Raw genomic sequence first — 26,157 nt, forward strand, 5'->3', positions numbered from 1 at the left:
ATGGTCCCAACTAGAGGCCATTATGCTCAGTGAAATGAGTCAAGCCCAAAAGAATAAATACCAAATGTTTTCTCTAATATAAGGAAACCACCATGCGAACTGTAACTTCAGTAACCTATTCCATACCATTTTTTTGTTTTGTTTTGTTTTTATTTTTGTTTCTGTTTTTGCTGCATCCCATGGTTCTTTTATGTTTTTCATCTTCCAAATACTTTCATTTCTCTTGTCAAATTCATCGCTGGCTCATGAATTACATGGTGGCATCATTTTACCCATGAGACTTTTGTGTTTTCTCTTTTATCATCCATGTGTTGGTTAATTAGTGGTGCATTTTTCATGGTGCTGTAATTTTGTTGTTGTTGTTGCTGCTGTCGTTCTAATTCATACCGCCTCTTGATCTTACTGCATGGCTTCTCATTTGTGGGAATGTGTGGTGATGGAGTAATAGAGACTACCATATCCAGATGTGGGGAAACAAAGCAATATGCTTCCAATCTCTGCTTCCAAATCGAAGATGGATTCCCAGTGAAACTGTTGGAAATGTGTAGACAATAGGATGCTAGACTGTCTGACATTGTCTGTACCAGCAATGTTGGAGCACACTTAAATAACAGACTGATGGAATTATGACTCCTTACGAAGGACTACCCTGTTGTAGCAACATGGGGAAAATCTGTAGGGGGTGGGGTATGGGGGGGATCTCAATCTATACAAAATTGTGCCATAAAATTCAAAAATTCAAAATAAAAATTTGACATTAAAAATGTGCCTTTTTTTTCCTTTTTAGTGGGTAGTGATGTTTAAAAACAAAGCTTTGGATAATGGTCATAGCAGTTACTGTCAGGCTGTCATTGCTTCTAGGTGTCTTAATAGATGCAACTAGATAAATTTATGCACACATGCTAGCCCAAAGTTATAAACCTATTTATAGTCATTTCTGTATTTGCCCATCTGTGTATGAAGCTAAGCTCAATGTAATAGAGAACCTTCATATCTTCTTATGTTCTTTTCTTCTTTTTTTAAGCCTCTAGATAGAATAACCAGCTTTTCTTCTCTTTGCAGATTCCAGAGGTTCATCTATTTTGTATGTGCATTCCAGAGCATGTCATGTGGTATCCATTACGTGGCTTCCATGTTACTGGTAATCTCCCAGGAGGAGACCTGCAAGCCCCCAAGCAACATAACTAAATTTGCCAACCTCAACGCTTCTGCTGCAAAGCTGGAGGATCTTTGGGCCTTCATGTCCCCAGACCATAAGAAACCCATCACAGTGGAACTGCAGAATGGTGAGGCATGGGACCTCTCAAAGTGCAATCAAGTCCACAGGGACAACAAGTCACAGCATGCAGAGAACAGCAGCCATGACTTTTCTTGCCCAGAAGGCTACATGTCTGACCGAAGGCAATTTAATGGCACCATGAAACTGATCTGTAACCAGCAGATATTCACTCGTATGCTCCAGCCATTTTTTATGTTTGGAGTCCTACTGGGGGCAATCATCTTTGGATACTTTTGTGACAAGTAAGATGAGATATTAAGGACTGTTTTGGCAATGGGTACAGGTCATTTTCCTACCTGATTTTCCTAGCCCACAGGGAGTTAAATCCACAACTCAGTCATTTTCATGCCGCCCATCTTAATCCCACCAATCTATTGATCCATTGCTTAGATGTGAAACAGCATAGAGGTAGGAGAATAGGTCCTGGAAATAGTCTGCCTGGGTTCAAATTCTGGTTCTGCCACTTATTGTGGAAATGCCCTTGTCTATGTTTCAGGCTCCTTACTTACAAGCTGGTGATGAAAATGGTATCGCCTTATATGTCACGTAAGAAATGCCCTGTGTCTATAACCACTCAGCAGTTACTGATACGACTCTGAACTTTTCCCCCTTAAAATAGGCTGTTCTAGAGGGTTAACCTGATTCTAAATAGTCAATCATGTTATCATGGTTTTAATCTGTCACCTGTCCTGGTGCTTCCAAAATAAAACACCCCAGACTGGGTGATTTACAAACACTAGAACTTTCTTTCTCACACAGTAGGAGGCTGAGCAGCTCAAGACAAGTTCACAGGAGTGGTGACTGTCAAGCACTGTTCTCTTTTGCCAGGATGGTACCTCATCGTGCCTTGTCGCTGCAGCCTGGGAGGGGACGCCTGTGATGTCCTTCACCCTGGAGCTCTGTGATCAGGGTGCGATTCCATCCTTTACTTCATGGCCTCCCAAAGATCACATCTCTTGAAATCAGTGCAGTGGGGGCCTGGCTCAATGACTCAGTGGCTCAACCCTCACCTTGCAAGTGCCAAAATCTTTTCTTTATGTTTTACTTTTCAAAGTTTCGCTAAGATTTTTCTGATCCTGTCTACAGGAGTTCTTCGTGCTTCCTGTACTATAGGTGTCTACTTTCTCCAAATTAAGGACATTTTCTGCTAAGGTGTCACCAGAAAAGTCCTCTAGTCCATTCTCTCTTTCCACATCTCCTTGAAGCTATTTAATAGTACCCATAAATCTTGAACAGTATTTTCAGTTTCTGTGAGGGATTTCCAAGAATTTGTCTTATAGCTCCTTTTGCCACAGAGTCTGTTTTTACAACTTCCTAGTGCATTTAAAAACAAAAGCTTATTTAATGCTTCATTTCTGATATCTCAGTTTGATCTCTTTTCCGTATCTACCTCTCGGCAGAATCGCTCATTTATGTCATGTGTGGATTTTACTCGTGTATTTGTTTCTCTGTGATTTTTGAGTAATCTCACAATCGTGCTTTTGAATTCCTTTTCAGGCCTCTCACTAATCTCTTTGTCTTCATTCTAACATTGAAGTGTTGCTATGTTCCCATAGCCGTAGCATGCAGGGCTCCCACAGTTACAGGGAACAGGGAAACACTCAAAGCCCCATGGGCCTCCCGCATCTGTGGGGAGAGCTGCAGCATGAGCCGGTTGCCTGCCAGACAATTTGGTTGGTATTCAGCATTGGTGATTCAAATTTGGACAATTTGATGGGTTGAAGGAAGGGCAGTACTTTGTAGGCCTTTATGGGCTCCCTGCCCCCACCAAACCTCTAGCCAAGGCTCAACATCAGTGGGGACCACAGATTTATTCATCTGATAAATTCCCCCAGATATCAGCAGGAAGAGCAGAGGTGATTCTGTTGTGCCGGTTTTTGAAACCCCCAGATAATCATCAAGTCTGAAGTCGGTGCTGAGGCAAAAAGGTGGTTTATTCAGGTTAGCCTAGGTCTCCCAGCCACCTCCCCCAGCCCAGCATGGCAGGGCGGGGGAGGGGCAGCTGCAGCCGAGGATGCAAGGATCCACAAGGAGGACAAAAGACGCGCGAGCCACCAGAGCCAAAAAAGAGCCCCCCGAGCCCAAGCCCCCCAGTTCTTATACATCTTAGGCTATTAATTATACAGTCATGACTTAGCAGGCTTCTATTGGTGGGTTTGAAACAAGCAACTTTCAAAAAGTACAAATCGACGAGCTATTGGGCTGTGAATTTTATCAAACACCAGGTACCTCCTTCCTGAGGAGTGGTCTGCCTACGTGACCTGCCAGGTGTCCTGCCGGGTGTCACGTAGACTATCAGGCCTGAGGTTCACACAGCCCCCAGCCAAGCCATTAAGGCAGAATCACAAAAGGCAGAAAACGCCTAGGTTCTTCAATTCCACCACTCTGTTCCAAGTCAAGCAGATGCTCCCGTGTTTGGAATGCACAAGTAAAGGAGCGGCTGCCTTCTCCCATCCCCCGTCCCCCATGCCTAAGATGTATAAAACCCCAGGGCCTTATGCCCCAGGCGACAGTTTTCCTCACACTGTCACCTGGCCATGTGGAAGCGGTCCCAGGCTATTACCTGCCAGGGAAGGATCTGTCAGACTCTCCCCTCTGACTAATAAAATCCTTTGCCTCGACTAAAAGCCTTTCTTTCTCTCTCTCAAGCTAATCTGAGCGTCTCCAAACCAAATTGTTCTTTTTGTCTTAAAACTGCTGCTTACTAGACAACCAGCATGGAGAAAATATTTGTAAATCAGACATGTGGTGAAAGATTATGATCCAGAATATGTAAGGAACTCTTACAGCGTAACGTTAAAAAGGAGAGAGAGAGAGATTGACCAATTAAAGGTGGACAGAGGACTGGGACAGTTATTTCTCTGAAGAATAAACACAGATGCCCAATAAACACTTGAAATAATACCCATATCCTTAATTAACAGAGAAATGGAAATCTGATCCACAGTAGAGATGACTTCCCACCCCACTAGCATAGCCATAACCAAAATGACAATGAGGCAGGTGTTGCACAATAGGTTAAGCAGCCACTTGAGACACCCACATCCCATATCAGAGGGCCTAAGATTGAGTCCTGCCTCTGCTTCCAATCCAGCTTCCTGCTAAGGTGCCAGGGAAGCAACAGAAAATGGCTCAAGATACTTGAATTCTTGCTACCCATGTGAGAAACCTGGATAGAGCTCCTGTTTCCCGATTGTTGCAAGTGGACAGAAGAATGTGCTTCAACCCCTACCCCTGTCTCTGTCCCCTGCCCTTGTAGATGATAGATAGAGAGATAGAGAGATAGATAGATAGATAGATAGATAGATAGATAGATAGATAGATAGATATTCAAGAAGTCAGACACAAAAGACTACATACCGCTTGACTGGATTTGTATGCACAGTTAAGTACAAGAAAATCTGTAGAGACAAACTAGTTTATAGTGATTGTCAGGAACTGGAGGGAGCTGGAAACAGGGAGTGACAGCTCCTATGTACAGAATCTCTGCTCCAGGTGACAAATGGGTCCTTGAATTACAGGCTGATGACAAGTGCCAAATTTTGTAAATACATGAAAAGCCAACAAATTCTATATGCTCAAAGTGGAATTTTATGGCATTTGAATTTGTATCATAGTTTTCTCGATTTATCAAGAATAGTACTTGTTTTTTTGGGTTTGCTTGTTTATTTGTTTGTTTCAAAGAAACACATCTCTCAGTGATGAGATTATAAATCAGCACCTTGGCAGCAGGAACCCAAAGTTTAAAAGGCCCTGACAAGAGCTGTCAGAACCTCCAGAGGATGGTAGCAGGGGTCGGGGGGGAGATCCAGCTAGTCCCAGAGCCCAAATCCCAAGGGGAAAAAGGTACCTTCTCCCTCCTCTTGTCCATGGTCCCAGGCCATGCCTCATGCTCATCTCTGTGCACCCAGCAGCTTGGTTCCAGATCTCTGAAAGAAAGCTTAAATCAACTCATGATTTCCCCAAAAAAAATTGAATAAATGACAGTCAAGTGCACAGGCTGTTAAAAAAAAAATCAGGAGCATTCCCTTCTATGAAACACAGGTGCCCACATCCACTGTTTGAGCCAAACCTCGTCTCTGAGCTTCGTGGTTTTTGTTTTTCAGGAAGGGAAGGCAAGCAGCCATATGGTTTACAAACACAGGCACATTTCTCTTTGGGATCCTGGCCACATTCACCTTTAATTACTACATCTTCATGATTTCACGCTTCATTTTGGCCATGGTAAGTTCTCTCGCTGCTTTTTCATTCCACTGCAGTATTTCCAAAGTGAGCCCAAACTGTTTTGTTCATTTAGAGGACAGTCATGTGTTCACTGCAACGTGAGAGTCTTTCTGTGGAATGTGAATGCCTCACTTTCAGAGTGAAAATCATTAAATCAAAACACATTGCTGATCAGGCAGAAGCTCTCTGTGTTGGACTCTGCCTGGCACACAGCATATACATCCACGAGTCTGAAGGCAGGTTTTTGTTTGTTGTTTTAATTTCTTAACAATTGCATTGGTCTAGTTGGGAGCTATATACCCGGGGCAAGGAGACAGATAAGGTATGTTGTTAGAATAATTTGTGTAACATGCTTTAGAACCATGTTGAGAGCAGCAAGGGCATGGAATTGGAATACTAGCTTTGTCAGCTGTTGGCTTGTTACCTGATGGGCTTGAGCAAACATTATTCTCTGGGAACTGTCTCTGTAAACTGTCAAAAATTGTGTCTGTCTCACTGGGTTGTTGTCAGGATTCAGCAAGATGAAGCTTCAGCTCCTGCAGGATTGCGCCTGGCATGGGGCAGGCATGCATCACAGTGGCAGCTACGACAAGCAGTGGCCCGGCAAGCACAGAATATAGGTGAGGTTACCAGACAGGTCTCCCATCTCTTAAGCAGCAGCAGCAGTGAGGTTTGATGGAGTTCGCTGGGCAGGCATGGCATAGCATGGTTTTTGTCCAGTGTAGCGCAGGGCAGGCATAGAACACCTGCAGCAAGACAGGCCTGAGAGCCCCCAGGAAAGCCAAGGTTGCTCGTCTCAGTGGAAATCACTGCATCCCCACCCTCAGGGAACAACGTCGGGATTCCACTGTGGAGGCTTCACTAATGGCTAGAAAGGGCTCCTAGAAACCCACCCAGACAGCCAAAGCTTGGGAGGGTCCCTAACAAGCTTTAGAATGGAAGAGACTGCACTGTTAAAAACAGGCTAGTGCATACTTTCAGGAATATAAAGTGTTTCTAAGATAGAAGGTGGCAGCCATAAGTTCTGCTTGCCCTGAGACATGGCTTTGTTACCCAAGTGAACACAGACAGATCTTTCTGTGAGGCTGGTGGCTCCGCAGGGACACAGGTGCTGAAAGAATTTGACAGTCCTCTTGGAACCCGTGAGAGGATAATTCTTAAAAATACCTGTTTCAGACTTGTGAAATACCATGTATTGATTCGTGCAATCAAAAAAATGAAGCCAAATCCACAGAAGCACCTTGTGAGTGTAGCCATCATTTTGGGAGTCTCTGCTTTTGTTTTCCTGGGCAGAGTATATGTCCTGCAAATCTGAGTATTCAAAAGTCAGGAAGATTTATTTATTTGACACCTCTGTGAGCTGCCAACAGAGGGGAGTGCTAAGTAAACCGGACTCAGCAGCTTCCCTAACTCTGTCTTGCAATGGTAAGACAAGGTGTTGATCAGCCATCTTCCAAACTAAATACAGCTGCTGATCATGACAGGGGTCCCACTGCAGTCTGGAAGGTCATGAACTTCCATGTTCTGAAGGGTAAATGAAAGAAAACATCACATGTGACTGTCCTCAGATGAGAAAGAACCCAAGATTGTCTCTCTGGAGAAATGAGAAGGAGTGAGATGGATGGAAACTGATAGGGATGGTGGGCAGGGCGGTCATTAGGCAAATCCTACAGGATGATGAAGATATAACCCTGTCTCTTAAAGACTGTGTGAACCCTCAAAATGGTGCAGGAAGTATGCTGTGCTATTCTGGCCACTCTGTGGTAGTGGAGTCAGATACTGACATGAGGAATGGAGAGTTATCCATGGAGGTGATGGCTGTGAATGGATTGTGGGCACCCCTTAGAATTGTTTAGGCAATCTGAACACACCATGTGAATCCAGTTGAGGAACCAAGTAGAAGGAAGCAGTATACACTTAGGAGATATAATGATCGTTGAAAGACCTGACAGGCCATGATGTTACAGCTTCATTTCTCCAGGCAATTCACCAGAGCAGACGCTGTTCACACGCTTGGGTTGTTTGCCGTAATAGCCACTTGTGCTTGCCAAGTTACTTCTAGGATCTTGAGTGGAGCAGTCCTGAAGAATAGAATTCAATATTATTCGTAGGCTGCAGTGTTTTCTTTTAAGCCATGTTTATAGTATATGGGGCCCTAAAAATAATGTTAGAAACAGGTGGCAGAGGTCACTGAGAAAGCAAAAAGGGCTGTTCTCTCCTGAGAAAGAAAGATTAGGTTTGTGGGTGTGGCATGTATGATTGCCTCACTGTGTCATGATTTCTATGGAAAGGCAAGATAGAACTGTAATTAAGGGGTTGCCTCTTGGTATGGTCATGATGAAGTTGGATCATGAGGATAATGATAGGATTAGGATTCATTAATTCATTCTCCAATTAAGTTCTGGTTGTTGGGAACTAATCTTAACTAAATTAGTTAAGGTTAGCAGTACTCATGCTTCTATTATGGATAAAACTATTTGTGGGTTCTAGGCTACTAATATAATTTGGTTGGGAACAGGCTTGTTGGCTTGAATTTAGGAGACAGAATAAATTTTATGATATAAGACCATGGACAGTTATTAGAGTCATAGAACCTCTAGATTGCCACAGTAATTGAAGAATAGCTACCAATACCAGTTATCAATTGCTTTTGCCATAGAAATATTAAATCAACCACCAATAGAGTAGCCTGCATCCCCTACCTCCCCACTTCCTCCTGGAGTCAGATTGTGGAAATGTCCCCCTGACCAGCCTCACTGTGATTCTCTCATGCAAGGTGGAATTGAAAAGCTTATACATGAAGGGAGAATTACAAATACTCTTCAAAAAAAAATGGACCCAGCTATCCCTCTCCTAGGAATATACCCAAAAGAAATTAAAACTACATGAGAAGGGTATCTGTAATCCTATATTTACAGCAGCACAATCTACAATAGCAAAAACATGGAAGCAACCCAGATGCCCATCCAAAGAAGAATGACTAAAGAAACTGTGGTACATCTACTCCATGGATTATTATTCATCATCAAAAAAAATGAAATTATGCAATTTACAACTAGATGGTCCCAACTAGAGACTTTTATGCTCAGTGAAATAAGTAATCACAAAAAGAGAAATACCATGTATTCTCTCTAATGTAAGGAATCCATCATACAAATTGGAATGTGGAGTAAAGGAGACTACCATATTCAGAAGTGAAGACACAATGCAACATCCATTTCAAACAAAAGATGGACTCCCAATGAAAGTGTTGGATATACCTAGACAATGGGTTGATGAACTATCTGACATTGTCTGCATCAGCAATGTCGGGACACACTTACATAGCAGACTGATAGAATTGTAACTTCTTATGAAGAAGTGTGACATGATGGGAAAAATCAATCAAGATGGTGGAAATTGGGGGGAGGGGAATCCCGGCCTAGGCAGAATTGTACGATAAATTTCAAAAATTAAAATTAAAAAAGATCTATTTATTTTTATTGGAAATGCAGATCAGATTTATAGAAGGAGAGACAAAGAAAAAGATCTCCCATCCACTGATTCACTACACAAATGGCTACTATGGCCAGAGATGAACAAATCCAAAGCCGGAAGCCAGGAGCTTTCTCTGGATCTCCCACATGGGTGCAGAGTCCTAAGGCTTTGGACCGTCCTCTACTATTTTTCCAGGCCATAAACAGGGAGCTGGATGGGAAGTAGAGAAGCCAGGACACAAACCAGTGCCCATTCCAAATCCTGATGCTTGCAAAGCAAGGATTTAGTCATTGAGCCATCATACTGGACCCACAAATACTCCTTAAAAGCAAAGAATCCTACTAGCCTAATTCCTGCCAGCTCCACTTCCTATTTAGCTCCCTGCTGGTGACCTAGGAAAAGCAGAGAGGATGAACCAAGTACTGGGCCCATACCACCGAAGTGAGAGACCTAGATGCATCTGCTTGCTCCTGGCTCCATCCTGGTCACTGCAGCTATCTAAGGAAAGAACCAATGGATGGAAGATTCTCTCTCTCTCTCACACACACACACCCCTACATACATGCTTGTGCATGCACACAAATAACACACACACATACACTGTCTCACTCTTTGTAATTTTGCCTTTAACTTTTAATTGATCAGAATGATATTCTGCCAGCTCTGCCTTCAGACCAGAGATGGTCTCCCTAAGAAACCATTGAATTTATTTGGACAATAAGATGCTGGATTCTATGCTTGGTATATGCTTGCAATGTAAGAATCTTGACCAAATTTGAACTGTAATATTGCAACAAGGTGGAGGAATCCACCATGGGGGGAGGGTAGGGGGAGGGATTGGGGGAATCCCAGAGCCTATGAAACTGTGTCACATAATGCAATGTAATTAATAAATAAAAATAAAATAAAATTAAGGAAAGACATCTCCAAGAGCCAGCAATGCATGCAAATGAATGCAAATAAATACAAACTTCTATAAATTAAAAAAAACTTGCCTTTCAAATAAATGAATCTGTAAAAAAATTGATATTCACAAGGATAATGACATTATGAACCTTCAGGGGAGAACAATGAGTTTCAAATGATGAAGAAAGGCTTTTAGGTAGATGAGTGGTGCTCCAGAATAATTTTACAAAGACAAATGATTTATCTCATAAAAGTAAAATATGAAATAATTTTTTAGGAGGCATTCCAATTTGTTTAAATCCTCCCCACCCCCACCAAAATTCATCATCTGATTCATTCTTTGTTCCAAGAGTCACATATTATTATAACATCAAGTTTGTAAGATTAGAGATAGGCAAATGTTCAAAATGAAGTTCATTCCCAGCTTTTTTTTACTGTGGTAAAACACATGCGACATAAAACTTTCATCACAACCTTTTAAGGGCAGATAGGGATAGCCAGTGCTTTTATGTATAGAATTCAGTAATTTCGGTAATCAAAGGACATACAGTGGGTTTGTGTGTGTAACCCTATACATGCATACATCACCAGAGCCCTGTCACCCTGCAAAGGGGAAACCATGTCCATTAACAGTAAATAAGGGCCACATATGCAGTTAACCACATTTTCCTTGCTGGTTCATTTGCCAGCAGACACTGAGTCCATGATGTATTTAGGTGTTGTGAATAACACAAGTGTGTAAATATCTCTTGGAATCCTTGCTTCCAGTTCCTTGGGACATACCCAAAGTTAGAATTGCTAAGTTATGTGGTAATCCTATTTGTAAATTGTTCACCTGGCATGATAGCCTAGTGGCTAAATCCTTGCTTCGTAAATGCCAGGATCCCATGTGGGCACCAGTTCATGTCCAGCTGCTCCACTTCTCTTCCAGCTCCCTGCCAGTGGTCTGGGAAAGCAGTAAAGGTTGGCTTAAAGCCTTGGGACCCTGCACCCGCATGGGAGACCTGGAAGAAGCTCCTGACTCTGGGCCTTGCTTCTGCTCAGCTCTGGCTGTTCTGGCCATTTGTATAGTGAACCAGCAGATGGAAGAGCTTTCTGTCTCTTCTTCTTTGTATAAATCTGATCTGCCTTTCCAATAAGAATAAGTAAAGCTTTAAAACAAAGCAGAAGAATTTATAGAAAATATACCAACACACTGAGATCAAACAGCATCCTCTTGAATAAACAGTGGGTCATAGAAGAAATCAAAAAGGAAATAAAGGCAATGAACAAAGACAACATAACATACCAGAACTTATGGGATATAGAAAAAGCAATGTTAAAAGCAAGATTTTTAACAATTGGTGCCTACAATAAGAAATTGGAACGATATCAAATAAATAATCTAAGAATGCATCTCAAGAATCCTAAAAAATAACAATCCAAATCCAAAATTAGTAGGAGGAGAAAATAATGAAAAGTAGAAATGAAATAAGCAAAACTGAGACCCCCCCAAAATGATACAAAAGATCATTGAAATGAAGAGCTGGTGTTTTGAAGAAAAAAAAACACAAGATAAATACACAATTAGCCCAATTAGCCAAAAAAAAGTAGGGGAGAAGGCCAAAATTAATAAAGTCAGAGATGAAAAATGAGATGTTATAGCTGCTATTTCTGATACCACAGAAATAATAAAAATCATTACTACAGACAAATGTATGCTAACAAATTGGAAAATTCAGAAAAAATTGATACATTTCTGGACACATACAATCTACCAAAATTGAGTCACAGAGTTGGAAAATCTAAATAGACCAATCACCAACATGCAGATTGAATCAGTAATAAAGATTCTCCCAACAAAAAAAGCCTTGAAGCAGATGGCTTCACCACTGTCTTCTACCAGACTTTTAAAGAGGAGTTAATTCTAATTTTTCTCAAGCTATTCAAAACAGTTGAAAGAGGGGTAATTATCTCAAACTCCTTCTATGAGGCCAGAATCACCTTAATTCCAAAACCAGAAAAATATGCAACAAAGAGAACTACAACTCAATGTCCTTGATGAACATAGATGAAAAAAAATCCTCAAAAAAATAATAATAACACTAGCTAATTGAATTCAATAACACATCAGAAAGATCATTCACCCAGCTGAGTGGGACTTACCTCTTGTTTGCAGGGATGGTTCAGCACATGCAAATCGATAAATGTAATACATCATATTAACAAAGTGAATAATAAAAATCACATGATTATCTCAATAGAAACAGTGGAAACATTTGACAAAATAGAACAACTTTTAGTGTTACATAAAAAAAAAGCCTTAAGCAAATTGTATATCAAAGGAACATTTCTTAACTCAGTGAAAGCAAATATCATATGGGATGGAGAAAAGTTAGAATACTAAGATCTGAAACCAAACAAGGATGTTCAATTTCACCATTGATATTCAAAATAATTATGAAAGTTTTAGCCAGAGCAATCAGACAAGAAAAAGAAATCAAAGGGAGACAAATTGAAAAAGAAGTCAAATATCCCTATTTACTGATGATGTGATCCTATACATAAGGAAATCAAGACTCCATTGGGAGACTACTGAATCTCAGAAGAAAGTTTAGTAAAGTTACAGGATGCAAAACACACAAAAGTCAATAGTGTTTGTATAAACAAACAATGCTATGATTGAGAAACAACTTAGCTATAAACAATTTAAACACCTTGAAATAAATTTAATCAAGGATGTGAAAAATCACTACAGTAAAAAAGAAAAGTAGGCATGCCAAAAAATGAAGAAGCCTGCCTGTTTGTGAATTGGAAGAATTAGTATTGAAATGTCCATACCATTCAAAGCAGTTTACAAATCCAGTGTGATCCCATTCAAAATATCAAAAATGCTCTTCTCAGATCTAGAAAAAAATGATGCTAAAATTCTTTTGGAAATGCCAAATTTTTTTATTGTTAAAACAATATTAAGCAACAAAAACAAAGCCCGAGGCTGGACAGTAGCAAATTTCAGGACATACTACAGGATATTAATTAAAATATCTTGGTACTGTTACAAAAATAGACAACGTAGATCATTGGAACAGAATAGAAACCCCACAAATCAATCCATGCACTAATCTTTGACAAACAAACTAAAATTAGTTCCCAGAAAATGGACAGTCTCTTCAACAAGTGGTGCTGGGAAAAGCAAATCTACACATGCAGGAATATAAACCAAGACCCCGTTATACCTTATACAAAAACCAGCTCAAAGTGGATCACAGGTCTAAATCTATGACCTGATATCATCGAAGTGCGGTAAGAAAACATCAGGAAACTTGGTTGTGAAACACTGGCATTGGCAGCCTTCATGGAAAGGACGCCAGAAGAATAGGCAAGAAGAGCAAACACGAACAAATGGGATTGCATCACGCTAAGCTTCGCCGCTGCAAAGGTAAAGCTCTACAAAGCCAAGAGGCAACCAACAGAATGGAAGAAACTGTTTGCAAACCGTGCAACTGATAAAGAATCAATATCCAGAAGTGATAAAGACCTTGAGGAAATCAATCACAACAAACCAATGAGCCAATTAATAAATGGGAAAGCACAAAAAGAGGCATTTTTCACAGGGTAAAATTTAAAAAGCCAAAGACACATGAGAAGAAAATGCGTTCAGCATCCTAGCTAGCTGTCAGGAAAATGCAAATGAAATCTACAACGAGTTTCTGTCTCACTCCATAGAAAGACCACCACACAGAAATCAGAAAATATGAAATGCTGTCAAGAATGTGGGGGAAAGATGCTTGCCCCAATTCTCTGTCCGTGGGAATACAGATGAGCACAGTATGGGGATTCCTCAGACATCTGAAAAACAGACCTCGCACATAACCCAGCCATCCCACTCCTAGGAACTTGCCCAAATGACATGAAATAAGCGTAAGAGTTATCTTACTTCCATGTTTACAGAAGATCAGTCTGCAGAAGTTAAGACATGAAGTCAACCCACATGTCCAACGATTGATCCCTAGTGAAGAGAATGCAATGTATATATGCACAACAGAATACCACTGAGCCATAAGAATAAACTCCTGATTGGTTGGTTGGTTTGTTTGGCAACGAAATGGGTGCAATGGGAAACACTGTGTTAGCTATGTAAGTCAAACCCAAAAAGGCAAACACCATGGTTTCCCTTATCTGTTGCAGCCACTATACAGAGTGCCAAAAAAAAAAAAAAATTGTGGTCTATGAGAGAAACTGACATTGATTATGTCATTGCCTTTCTCTATATCCTTGAGGAACTGTGGGGCTTTTTTCCCTATATTTTTCTTGTTGTTGCTATTACTAAATTCCGTACCTAATGGAGGGTTAAGCCTGTGGGTATCTATGAAGTGAACCGAAAGGGTGTCATTGCAAAGAGGAAGGCTGGGAACTCTCACTGTAATCCTAAATCTGCATTATAAAATACATTATATTTATGTATCTCACCTAAATATAAAGTAACAAAAAGGATAAAAGAGATCAGGTGCATGACGCTGCACAGCCCTTGGAGACGTTTGCTTTGAGGGTTTGGGCGAGGGGAGGGAAAACAATGTGGCTTCCCTTTTTAGAGCAAAGTGGTTGCTGAGCTCAGTTCAGTAGAGGACTGTAGATGCGTTCCTCAGTTATAGCTGCCACAGCATGGCAGCTAGCACCTTCTCCCCACAGTGACTTGACAGGATGGCAGCTCCCTGCTGGCAGCCAGCTGCATAGATGCAGGCTGTGGCTGGCTGAGTGACCGCCTGGCTAGGGCAGAGTGTCCTGGGCGGTCTCTCCTCCTCACTGGCTGTCCTGCTGAATCTCCATTCAGTCACTTCACTGAAAGCTCCTGTCCGTCAGTCACCTAAGGACACGAACTTTCCTTGCTCTTGCTGATGTTTTTGCATGTTTGAAGTCACCCATTTAGTAATCGGGATTTCATGATTAGACCTCTTTTATACAGAAAAATTGGTATGTGCATTCACAGGGACCTGAGAAATAAGTCCACTCTATAATGGAACATTTAAATGTCACAAAAATCAGTGTATAACATGTGTGTGTGTGTGTGTTACCATTTGGGGTGGGGAGGGAGCAGAGAGACAAAAGGACCCGTTGAGGAAGGATGGCTGCGTGGGCTTCAGAGCTGTCTTGTGAATACGATGCAGACTTCAGAAACCAGTCCTGGCCCTGCTGGTTTTTGCTGCATGTGATTTTTCAGACGCCTCAGCAGCAGTCCATGTGACTACCAACAGACCCTCCCTACTTTGTGTTTCAGGTTACCAGTGGCTATTTCGTGGTGGGATTTGTCTATGTGACTGAATTCATTGGCAGGAAGTCTCGGACGTGGGCATCCATGAATTTACATAGCTTTTTTACGATTGGAGGGCTAATGGTGGCTTTGATGGGCTACTACGTCAAGACCTGGTGGGTTTATCAAGTTATCCTCTGCTTGGCGACTTTCCCCTGTATCCTGTGCTGTTGGATGTTCCCCGAGTCCCCGTTCTGGCTCATCTCAGAGAGAAAATACGAAGAAGCGCAAGAGCTAGTGGACATGATGGCCATGTGGAACCGCACCGGCACCTGTGACCTGTGTGAGGTTCTGGCACTGGATGGGACTGTTGATAGCAAATCACCTCCAGCTAAGAAGCCCGACATCTTAGATCTGTTTTACAGCTGGAATGTTACATCAGGAACGCTGAGTATTTGGCTGGTTTGGTTCACGGCAAGTTTTGGATTCTACTCTTTGTCTATGAGGCCTTCTCATTTAGATGACGGTGACTACTACTTCAACCTCTTATTCCTGGGTAAGTAGTTAGAACATCGTTAAATGTGACAATGAGATGTAACTTCTATGTTCTTAGTGTGTCTTCATTGTCTGTCTAAAAGGAATACTAACTGTACTACCGTATCTTTCAGTGTTATTCTTTCTACTTTAATTCATGTATATATTTTCTTTCTGGGGAAAAAAATGCAGCAAAAGAATCTAGTCGCTACTCCTCCCTCCTGTGTCTTCTCATTGCTATCCTGCTTAACACCATCCTCAGAGAATTTTGCCCGAAGGTAACTTGTGTGCTGTTTGGCTTGGACCCTTTTACCTCTTCTTCTATGCATTTCCATATACTTGTGCCTATAAATATTTCATGCTTTAACACAAATGAAATTGTGTGCTACATATGCTATCTTTTTAAAATGTGATACATCCTGGGAATCTAGTAACTTCCCATCTTCAAATATGCTTAATTTAGAAATGTGATTAATAAACTGAAATGTGGATTTTCATGCTTCCCGCATTTTAGTAGCAGGTTAAAATGGCTTTAGATATCTTGAAATGTGACCCTTGGCATAAGCCAAGTTTGAATTAAACTCTAGAGAAATACCGAACTTCATTGGAGAAAGTACACATTTCTCCATCAAGCATTAACTCCTGGTCATTTGTGTGTAGGCTGCCTGTATTAAGTAAGAAAATCTCAAAAATATTTGCCCTGATGACCCATCCAGATTTATTCATTAGACCACAGCAAAAATTGGAAATCATTTTAAGAAAATACATTTACTCCTCTCGGGGGGGCAAGTTACTAGATACAGTTGTAACAAGAGCTTTTCTTAAAAATTGCTTTATTTTGACTATCTTTACATAGTTGATTAGGGCACAAAGGGTCAAGAGCTACAGGAAAGTGGGTAAGACTATTGTTTCCACATTATTATATATTATTATTATTATTATCTGGGGAAAGAAGGAGATAAAGGGAGGAGCTCCACCCAGCCTCCCAGCCATCCCAGGTCCCCAATCTGGGACATGCTCCGAGGGTCCAGCTTGAGTGGTTTTGGTAATTCAACAGTTCTGAATTGCTGCCAGTCTTGCCATTCCAAGCCCGATGAAATCACTGTAAAATCCACTGGCTGACATAGTCCACCTTAGAGTCTCCATTTGCCCAGATTTTCACTGCCAACACCTGACTGGGGTAGTTGATTGATTTGTTCTGTCCTCCATCCTCTGTTGTAGTACCAGATGTCCTCTGTAGGTTCTGATGGACTTGCCATATCCTCCATGTGCACCTGGATATGCTGTCCACTGCTCTGTCTGAGCCTCTGAGGAGGCTCTGCTTTGACACTTACACTCCATGGTCAGACCATGGATCTTCAATTCCCTTCATGATTGGGGTTCTGAGTCCAGCAGTTTGACTGGGGAGATGCCCAAAGAAACTTCATCTGAGATGATCCCAGACCTGATCCTTGTGTGTGCTTGCCAGTGCAGGGCCCAGCACAGTCCATTGCCCCAACCAGCAAATGCATATGCTGTTCATTGCAATTGCTGGGTCAGCTCTGTTTCCAATCCTGTCCTCCACACAAACCAATGGGTGTTGCAGACCAGCCTGATTCTGTCCACTTCATACTCAGCCCTCACACAAGCCAGTGGGAGCTGCAGCCCAGTCGGGGTGACTCCCAGTAACCCCCACCAGGTCTGCACCCTGCCCTGGGTCCCATGCTTGCCAGTATGTACCATAGACTTCTTTAGTCTGTCCCACATCCCATTCAGCTCGCCTACATGTCAATGGGCATTGAAGCCTAGTTCACCCAACCAGGCCCACCATCCAGCTCATGCACATACTGGTGGGTACCATTCTGTCCAGCCAGGTCTGCCCCAATCTTGGTTTTCATGCTCTCCAGTAGGAGTGGTAATCCAAAAGGAAGGTGCCCACTATTTCCCTACTGGGTTACTCCCGGATCATGTACTTTCCAAGTGATTCTGAAGTTTAACTTGACAGAATTAGCCCCCAATGCCAGCTCCTGCCAGCTGATGCTGCAGCAAACCCCAACCAACCCTCATCCTTTCTGATTTATGCTTGCACCAGTAGGGACAGTCAACCAAGCCTGGCTTTTCCCTGATCTGGCTCACACGAGACCCACAGGTGTTGTAACTCTGCCTGGTCTGGTTTGTCTCCATCCCAACTCAAGCTCTCCAGTGGGACTGGTGTTCCAGCGGGAAGGCCCTCCACATTACTGCTGCCAGCTTTACCCTCTTCTTCCCTGGTTCCTACATGTCCTGGTTGGGTGCTGCGACACTGTCTGGCATGGCCTGCCTCACCTCAGCATTTGCCAGTGTTGTCTGACCCGGCCTGGTTCACCCCACTTCCAACTGGTGAGGGTTACAGTCTAGCTCAGTCCAGCAGGCACCCAATCCCAGCTGTAATGTGTACTGGTATGTGTTGTGACCAAACCTGGCCCAACCCACACTGTTCTGGTGCTCAGGTTCACCAGCAGGTGATACAAACTGGTTCAGCCTGGTCTGCCACCAGCCTGTGCCAAAATGTATGCCAGTAGGTACCTTTCCCTGGCCTAGTCTGGGCTGCTCCCTATCGTGGTTCTTGCACTCACTTGCAGGGACTGTGTCTGCCAGAGGAGTTGCCCAGACTCCTTCATCAGAACCTCTCCCAATGCCAGATTTTGCACATACTAGTGGGTGTGCACAGCCCTAGTTAGTCCACCTCCTGTCCTGGAACAATAGTGGCCTTTCCTGACTGACCTCCAACTCATTCTGGTTCTTACTGTTGAATGTTTCAGCCCAGGCAAGGTTTGTCCATACCCAGACACTGCGCATAAATGGCTCAGTAGGGGCAGACACCTAGTGTGTCCTACATCTACCCTGGTCCTCCAGAGTACCCGATGGTACTGGAGTCTAGCCTGGTTAGGTGTGTCCAGTCCCAGTCCACACTTGTGCCATGGGAGACTGCGGCCATATCCAGACCAAAACGCAGCCCCCACTCCGGTCCCTGCACTCACCAGTGTGAACCCCAAATCAGCTAGGGTGTCCTCTTAGCTCCCCAACTGGACCTATTCCCAGCCATAGATTGCTTGCATGCCAGTGGTTGCTCTGACTCAGCTTGGCATAGCCCCTCACCTGTCTTGACCTTTGCCTTAGATGCTGGCTTAGCATCCCTGGCTCATGCAGACCAGTCAGTGTAAGAGCCTAGCTCAGCATGACCTGTGCTCCAACCAGATTTCTATTCTTAGTTGTGAGCTAAGGTTTGCTCCACCCTGCCTGGTCGGTCCCCTTCCATAATCAATCCACATATTAGCCAGCCATTGGAGCTACTTTGCCCAGCTTGTCCAACCCCCAGACCTGGAGCATGTGATCATCAGTGAAGGTTGTAACCCACTAGGCGAGTTCTCCAGTTTCCCCCAGTTGAGCCACTCCCAGACCCAATTCTCATACATGCCAGTGGGTATTAGTCAAGTGCTTGACATTTGGCCTTGTATGAGCTGGTGAATGTTGCAGTCCAGCCCACCCCATATCCTGTTTTAGGATGCACATTAGGGTGCTGCTGCCTTGACCAGCCCAGATTGTTGTCAATTCCTTTACCTGTGAGTGATGACAGGTTCCATGGTCACACCTAGCTCAGCCCATCACCACTCCAACTCTTGAGCTAACCAGTGGGATTTGTATTTCCACAGTGTTTGGCCCACATACCCCACACAGAATCTACCCCCCGGAAATAGTTCTCTCATGTGCTGGATAGTGTCATGGCCCTGCCTAATGTGATCCATACCCTGATTTAGCATTCTTTCAGGTACTAAGATCTGGCCCTGCTAGACAACACCCAGCCCTAGCTTTGGCATGGGCTGGTGTGTGGTGGTTAGCATTGTTCGGTGAGAACAAGTTCTACACAGGACTCATAGGTAGACTCGTATATCAGTCTCATCCATAAAGATCATCTGATCTCTCTCCTCCAAACCACTAGGTCTCAGTACCCTTGCTTACATTCAAGGAAAAGTTACTCTGTCATTGGGATTCCTTCAGGATTGATTCACATCCCACAAGAACAGTGGACTCAACATGGACGGACCTAGGCAGCAATTCCATATCCCCAATACCCCAGAGTTTGCTGCCAGTGGCCAGCAGGCAGAGCCTGGCACCAAATGGTGCACTGGCCACCCAGGCTCAGCTCACCACGTGGCTACAACGGCTGGAGCCAGGGCCACACACATGAAGTTGGACCTGGCCTGGGACCTTGCAGCAGCTAACAGGCTGCTGGAAGTCGTCCCACCCAGACCCCAAGGTCGTACCCTTCTGGTCCCACCCACCACACAATGCTGGCAGCAGATGGAGCCACTCTCCCCCTCCCCCCGCCCCAGTGTGTAACAAGAGTCTTCACTTCCAAGCTCAGCCTGCATATCATTTTGAGAAACAATGTAGTGTTTCCAAAACAGACCTACAAAGGAAAGCCCTTGGTGGGGGAGAGAAAGTCCCAGGGCTATAGTGGGCAAAGGAAAGCCTGAGCTTCCAGTCTCTGTGATACAATTTCTGAACTGGTGTAGAGATGCACCAAAGGAGCTGGGCCATCCCATGAACATGAAAATATTTCCAGAGACAAATATGTGTGGCTCATATTTGGGACCTGCACCTGCCATGCTGGCCATTTCATGTCCTTTCCTCCTGACCAGCACTCTTGTTGAGAGGTGCTTCTTGTCAGCATGCCTCTAACAGGAAATTTTGGACAAGCTTCCATCTCTTGGGGTGGTTGGGACTGGTGGCAGTTTCAGGCCAGTTTTGTACCACCTGCAGCTGATGAGCTTGAAGTTGCTGCGAGCTGCACCTTGGGGTTATATGGTAAGAGGGGCAGGGTGGGCTCCAGTGACTAGAGGGCTGGCATGTAATTAAATGAGGACAGACGTGGTGCATTGTCCTAATGCCAAGGAAACCAAGCCTCCTTGCTAACAGCGTGGAAATCCCAGCCCTGGTCAAGCCGAGAAGGTGGGTGCTGTTTCCATGCTCTAGAATACCAATGCAAGAAGCACTCACACAGGGCCCTTGATTCCTTTTTTTAAAGTTTCATTTCTTTACTTGTAAGGCAGAATGACAGAGAGAAATCTTCTATCCAGCATTCTACTCTAGCAAAGTCCTGTAACAGTGAGGGCTGGGCCAGGCAAGAGCCAAGAGCAAGGAAAACTCCATGTGGATCTTCCATGGGGTGACAGGAACCCAGACACTTTGGCCATCCTGCACTGCCTCTGGGGTGCACGGCACAGAGTGGAGGTGACATCAGGAGTAGAGGTGGAAGTGGATCCAGGGCTCTGTCCTGTGGGACGTGGGTAGCCGGATGGCACACTTGACATTTCTCTCTGGCTGTGTCCAGTTGCCACCACTGCCCCTCCCCCAAGAATGTTGGTTGTGGCTAAGCACCCAGTCCCCTGAGCCAGACCTGAGAGAAGAGGCGGCTGCTGGAAGAGCTGTGACTTGGAAACACAGGGCCTGCAGTGCCAAAGAGGTCCTTAGCAATCTTGGTTGTGAAGGCGGGGCTTGACCCGGGCCTACCAGCAGGCGACACTCCCACAATCATTGCCTTGTTTGGTAAAGGAAAGCGCAGTCCGGACAGGTAGCAGTTCACCTTCACTCAATAAAAGGGAGGGACCTTGTTTGCCTGGAGGCTCCCAGTGTTGGGTTCACCCCATCCCAAGCCAGTGCTTTCACCGAACACCCGCGGCAGAGCCATTTCTGAGGTCAGGGTCGTGTGCCCTGGAAAGATGCACAACTTACGCGGTGTGAGACCCTGAGACCCCTGCCTTGTCTCTCTGGAGGCTGCCCCAAGCCGTGGCTGACCAGCACCGTCGTGGCCATGACCTGGGGCTGCGCCAAAGCTAGAGGAAAGAAAGCTACCAGGAGGGAAGTGAGGGAGGCGCCGACCGCAGGACAGTGTGCGCCCCTTAGAAGGCCCTGCCGGCTCTGCAGTTTTGCCTGTGCCCTGTACGCCTGCGGCTGACAGCGCCCACCCAGGCTGGTTGTGCTTGGTTCTGCATCCCAGAGTCAGTCCCGGGTTCCTCAAGAGAGGGACTCTCAAGTCAACAGATCCATGCCTAGATTTATGGGCTCATCTCGCTGTGATGGGAGTAAAAAGAGCAGAAACAAAGGCCCAGTTCTGAAGGGGGAGGAATTTGTATTGTATTTTTGAAACATTATACTTTCAGGTTTCAAATCTATTAAGTGATTGTGACTGATTTCTGAGCTTAGGCAACACCAAATTTGCTACTTCTTGGTTTTGTCAGTAAAGGGAAGAGGCAGCTGCCACCTGCAGCGCTGGAATCTTGGCTGCTCCACCTCCTTGGGAGCCCCTTGCTCCTGCTCTGAGGAGGCAGTAGAAGGCCTCAGGGATCTAGACTCCTGTTACCCACGTGGGAGGCCCACATGGAGTATTTGTCTCAATTGCTGTCTCTGTAACTCTGCCTCACAAATAACTAAGCAAATTAAAAAAAAAAAAAGTGCAAAATCAGGGCCGAAGTTTGCTATGTTTCCGGGACATAACATGATGTGTGTGAGACCTCCAGCTAGGTGAGCCTAAGCTTGCCCAGGAGCAGTCAAGGCACTGTCTGTGATAGAGAGAGGAAGTTTGGTGCTCTTTTTTGATTGCCTGCCATGCACTCACATTCCTTCCAGGACACATGGAGCTGTCTGTCGCAGTTAGTCTTCAGCCCCTTGGCTCAGCTGCACAGGAGTGTGCTGGAAAGGACACGGAGCTTGTGTTTCGTGTTCCATGTTGAGGTTTAGAGACTCACAAAGAACTTACACGTTGCCTATACAGTTGTGGACTATTGGCCTTTGGATCTTTCTGCATTACGACCTCCATGTTTATTTGTCTCGAACCATTATTGAGTTTGAAGCTATTGATTAAAAAGAAAAAAGAAAAAACCCTCCCCTGAGCTCGGGGAGAAACTGAAGATCAGAAATAATCACTGTTGTCTATTAATTTGCTCATTTATTCACTCAACAGGTGCATCCTCTGGGCACCACGCTGTGCCCTGGGGCAGCAGCCAGTCTAGTGAGAGAGATAAGATCTCTGGCAGGCAGCAAGTGCTAAGTGGACAACAGAAGCATTGTCCTCCCAGTGGGGGTGAAAGTGGTGGGCCTGCAGCCTGATGGGCAGCCCCTGGCTCGCTCTCACATAGACAGAAGCCCCTACAGGCCCCGCTGATGCACGGGTGGGTGTCGTGGGCAGGCAGCTGCCAGTCTAATGGATGGCCTCTGGACTCTCAATGACAGCCATGTTGGAAATTCCTGCCTACAACTTCACGTGTGTCCTGGTCAATAAGATGGGAAGAAGAAATGGCCAGGCCTTCTACCTCTTCTGCATTGCTATCTTCTGCACCATAATCATCGTGCTCCCCTGGGTAAGCTGTTGTTTGTTTCATGTTGGGAACAGTTAGCCATACTCTGACAGGTTTATTTTTAGAAGGATTGTTAGCACATTATAATTAATCTGAAGCTCAGTTCAGGCCATGGACAATGAATACAGTTCAAACCCATGAACAGTGTATACATATTTAAAGTCATGTTTTCTTTAAAACTGTTATTTCTCTGTTATGCATGTAATACATGCTCATTGTATAAAAATGAAGAGAATGTATATAGTGTGTGTGTGTGTGTATATATATATATAGTATATGGTATGTATATATATAGTCCATAATACCACTGTCCAGAAATGGGCAGTGTTGCAGTTTATAAACATAATTGTATTGGGGGGGGGGGGAATTTTAAATCTCTCTCCTTGGGGTGGGCATTGAGATACAGTGGGTTAAGTCTCCACTTGAGACACCTGACCTGCATATCAAGCTGGTGGAATCCTGCCTAATCCGTGCTTCTGCTCCAGCTTTCTCTTATTGCATGCAGGAGGCAGGAAATGCTGCTTGGATGGAGTCCTTGGCTCCTGGCCTCTGGCTGGAGAGCCCTGACTGTTGCTGCCATTTGGGGAGTGATTCAGCGGACAGAAAATCTCTGCTTTCCTCTCTGCTCTCTCTCTCACTCTGACTTTCAAATGAATAGATAAATCTTTTTAAAGCACTCCTTACAGGAAAAGAAACATTATTTAGAAATCCAAAAGACAAAGCATTACCTCACTGGCTCATTTCCCAAATGCCTGCCATAACCAAGCCTCAGCCAGGTCGAAGTCAAGCACTCAGAACTCAGTTTGAGTCTCCCACATGTGACAGAGATGGAAAGTTTTGGCAACACCTGACGGGAGTTCATTGAAAAAGTTCAAACAGAAAAAAATAAAACTCTTCATTCTGAAAAATACTGAAGGAAGGAGAATATTTGTTTTTAAAAAAAATATTTTTATATTGCCCTTTAAATACTACTAATTGATTAACCTTCTACTCTGCTCATATTTTTTCAGAAATATTTTAAGACCATATATGTGGCAATTATTTGTGTAAAGTTCTTCGTAGGATCGACATTTGGCCTTGTTTTTCTGTACACGGCAGAGCTGTATCCGACTGTGGTAAGGTGAGGGTGTTTCTCTGATACCTTCACAGGCCTGGCATCTCGTTATTCCCTCCCCTCTCCACCACACAAGCTCAGAGGAAATGCCACGGTGAGTCCCAGGCTCCGTCTGCACCCCAGCAGCAAGGATCCTGGAGAAATCACTTTGAAATCCACTCTTTACCCCTGCCTCCTTTGCAAACCTGCTGCCGACTGGGCCCCCGCCTCTGGCACGGTGCATCTCCCGATGCTGATGTTGTTTGTACACATTGCCTCAGGTGGCCCCAAGGAGCTGCCACACCCGCTGACCGCATGGCTTCATGGCAGAGATGCTGGAGGCTGCAAGTCCCAGCTGGGAGCATCCACAGGAGCAGTTCCTCCCCACACCTCTCTGCTTGGGGTGCAGACAGTACCTTCACCCTGTGTCCCCCCACAGTCTTATCCTGTGGGGGTGCCCCTAATGTCTGTCCCTCTTCCCACCAGGTCTGATGGATCAGGGTTCCAGCAAGATGACTTCATGTTAACTTAGAAATTTCATTAGAGGTCTTGTCTCCAAATGCTGTTACCTTCTAAGATGCTCGGGGTAGGGGGACAGTAGCACCTGACTTTGGGAGAGGACAAGATTAAATTCAACAATAACCATAGTGTCATGGTCATTGGTGGCCTTATCTGAAGGTTCTTAAGGCTGACATTAGATCAGAACCCCCAAACATTTGATTTAAAAAAAAAAACAATCTCCAAGCTTGGGTTCTCACGGTGGATCTCTGGGTTACTCTACCGATAAAACTCAGGTCTTCATGGAATCTGCAGGTGACATGGCACCATCCACTGGCACATTGCAATGCATGATGCAAGTTGCCCTGACCTGGGACTGCAGAGCCTTGTAGCAGGTTTCTCAAAGAAAGTTTACATGGAAACCCTACATTTGTTAAGAAGAGAGCAGAAGGGTTTAGAGACTCCACTGGGAGATCCGGGATCCGCCTCCTGCTCCAGGGATCATCACTGAACCCCCAGCTTCAGAAAGCACATCCTCTGAAAACCCTGGTTCCCTGGTAACCGCTCATGGCAGGGAGGTGGGCACTTGCTGCTTTTCCAGACTGATCTTCTAGAAGAAAACATCACTTCCCAGGGCCAACATTGTGGCACAGCACGTCAAGCCTCCACCTTAGACACACCTGAGACATCCGTGTCTCGTGTTGAAGTATTGGTTTGAGTGCTGGATGCGGTGCTTCCAATTCAGCTTCCTGCCAATATGCATGGGGAGACAGCAGAAGATGTCCCACGTGCTTTGGTTCCTGCCACCCACATGGGATACCAGGATGGAATTCCTGGCGCTTGGCTTTGGCCTGACACAGCCCCAGCTGTGAAGCCATTTGGGAGAGTGAACCAGCTGCTGAAAGATCATTCTCTTTTCAATGTCTCTCCCTCTCTGCCTGTTGCTCTGCTTTTCAAATAAGAGAGTACATAAACAGAACTTAAAACAATCTTAGCTGCTTACCTAATGCATTCACCTCTTTGAGGAGTATATTATTTGCTCTGTGTTTTAAGAGTGAAAGGCAGCTGATTTTCTAATTGCTTGTTTACTTCTGAAAGACCCACAGCAGTTGGGGCTGATCCAGGCCAAAGCCAAGAGTCAGCCCCTCCATCTGGGCCTTCCTATCTCCCCTTCCCCCACGGGTGGTAGCAGCTTCATGCTTTCAGCTGTTGCCTCGCAGACACATTAGCAGGAAGGTGGATTGGAAGCAGAGGCATTCAGCTGTTGGATGTGAGGTTGCCAAGCCATGGCTTGCGCTGCTGCATCCCCCAACACCCACCCCATCAGTACTCACATTGAGACCTTTTAGTTTGATCATTCAGTTGGTAAGTTGTTGGCCTATAACTGCAGATGCACACCCTCAAGAAAAAAATCCAACCTGTGAGTATTTCTTACAGGGTGTCTTTAACATGCTCAGTGGCTCCCTGAATTGCAAACACTGTGGCTAAAGCTTTGCTTCTGTGTAATTTCTCCCTCAAGAAGACTATTGTGCTTTAAGTATAT

The 26,157-nt window shown here is 44.4% G+C and overlaps 1 protein-coding gene across 1 annotated transcript in view; it reads left to right on the plus strand.

Moving 5' to 3' along the window:
• SLC22A16 (solute carrier family 22 member 16) overlaps positions 1 to 24,648 on the plus strand; it is a 29,970-nt gene extending 5,322 nt beyond the window's left edge. Inside the window, exons 2-7 of the mRNA XM_040983526.1 lie at positions 1,063 to 1,521; positions 5,386 to 5,503; positions 15,141 to 15,669; positions 22,899 to 23,026; positions 24,034 to 24,143; positions 24,603 to 24,648. Coding sequence (XP_040839460.1) covers positions 1,063 to 1,521; positions 5,386 to 5,503; positions 15,141 to 15,669; positions 22,899 to 23,026; positions 24,034 to 24,143; positions 24,603 to 24,648 — 1,390 coding nt within the window. The remainder of the gene's footprint in view (positions 1 to 1,062; positions 1,522 to 5,385; positions 5,504 to 15,140; positions 15,670 to 22,898; positions 23,027 to 24,033; positions 24,144 to 24,602) is intronic.
• The last annotated feature ends 1,509 nt before the right edge of the window (positions 24,649 to 26,157 follow it).

The sequence above is a fragment of the Ochotona curzoniae genome, unplaced genomic scaffold (assembly GCF_017591425.1).
Source record: "Ochotona curzoniae isolate NIBS_2020 unplaced genomic scaffold, NIBS_Ocur_1.0 contig_3819, whole genome shotgun sequence".
Lineage (NCBI taxonomy): Eukaryota > Metazoa > Chordata > Mammalia > Lagomorpha > Ochotonidae > Ochotona > Ochotona curzoniae.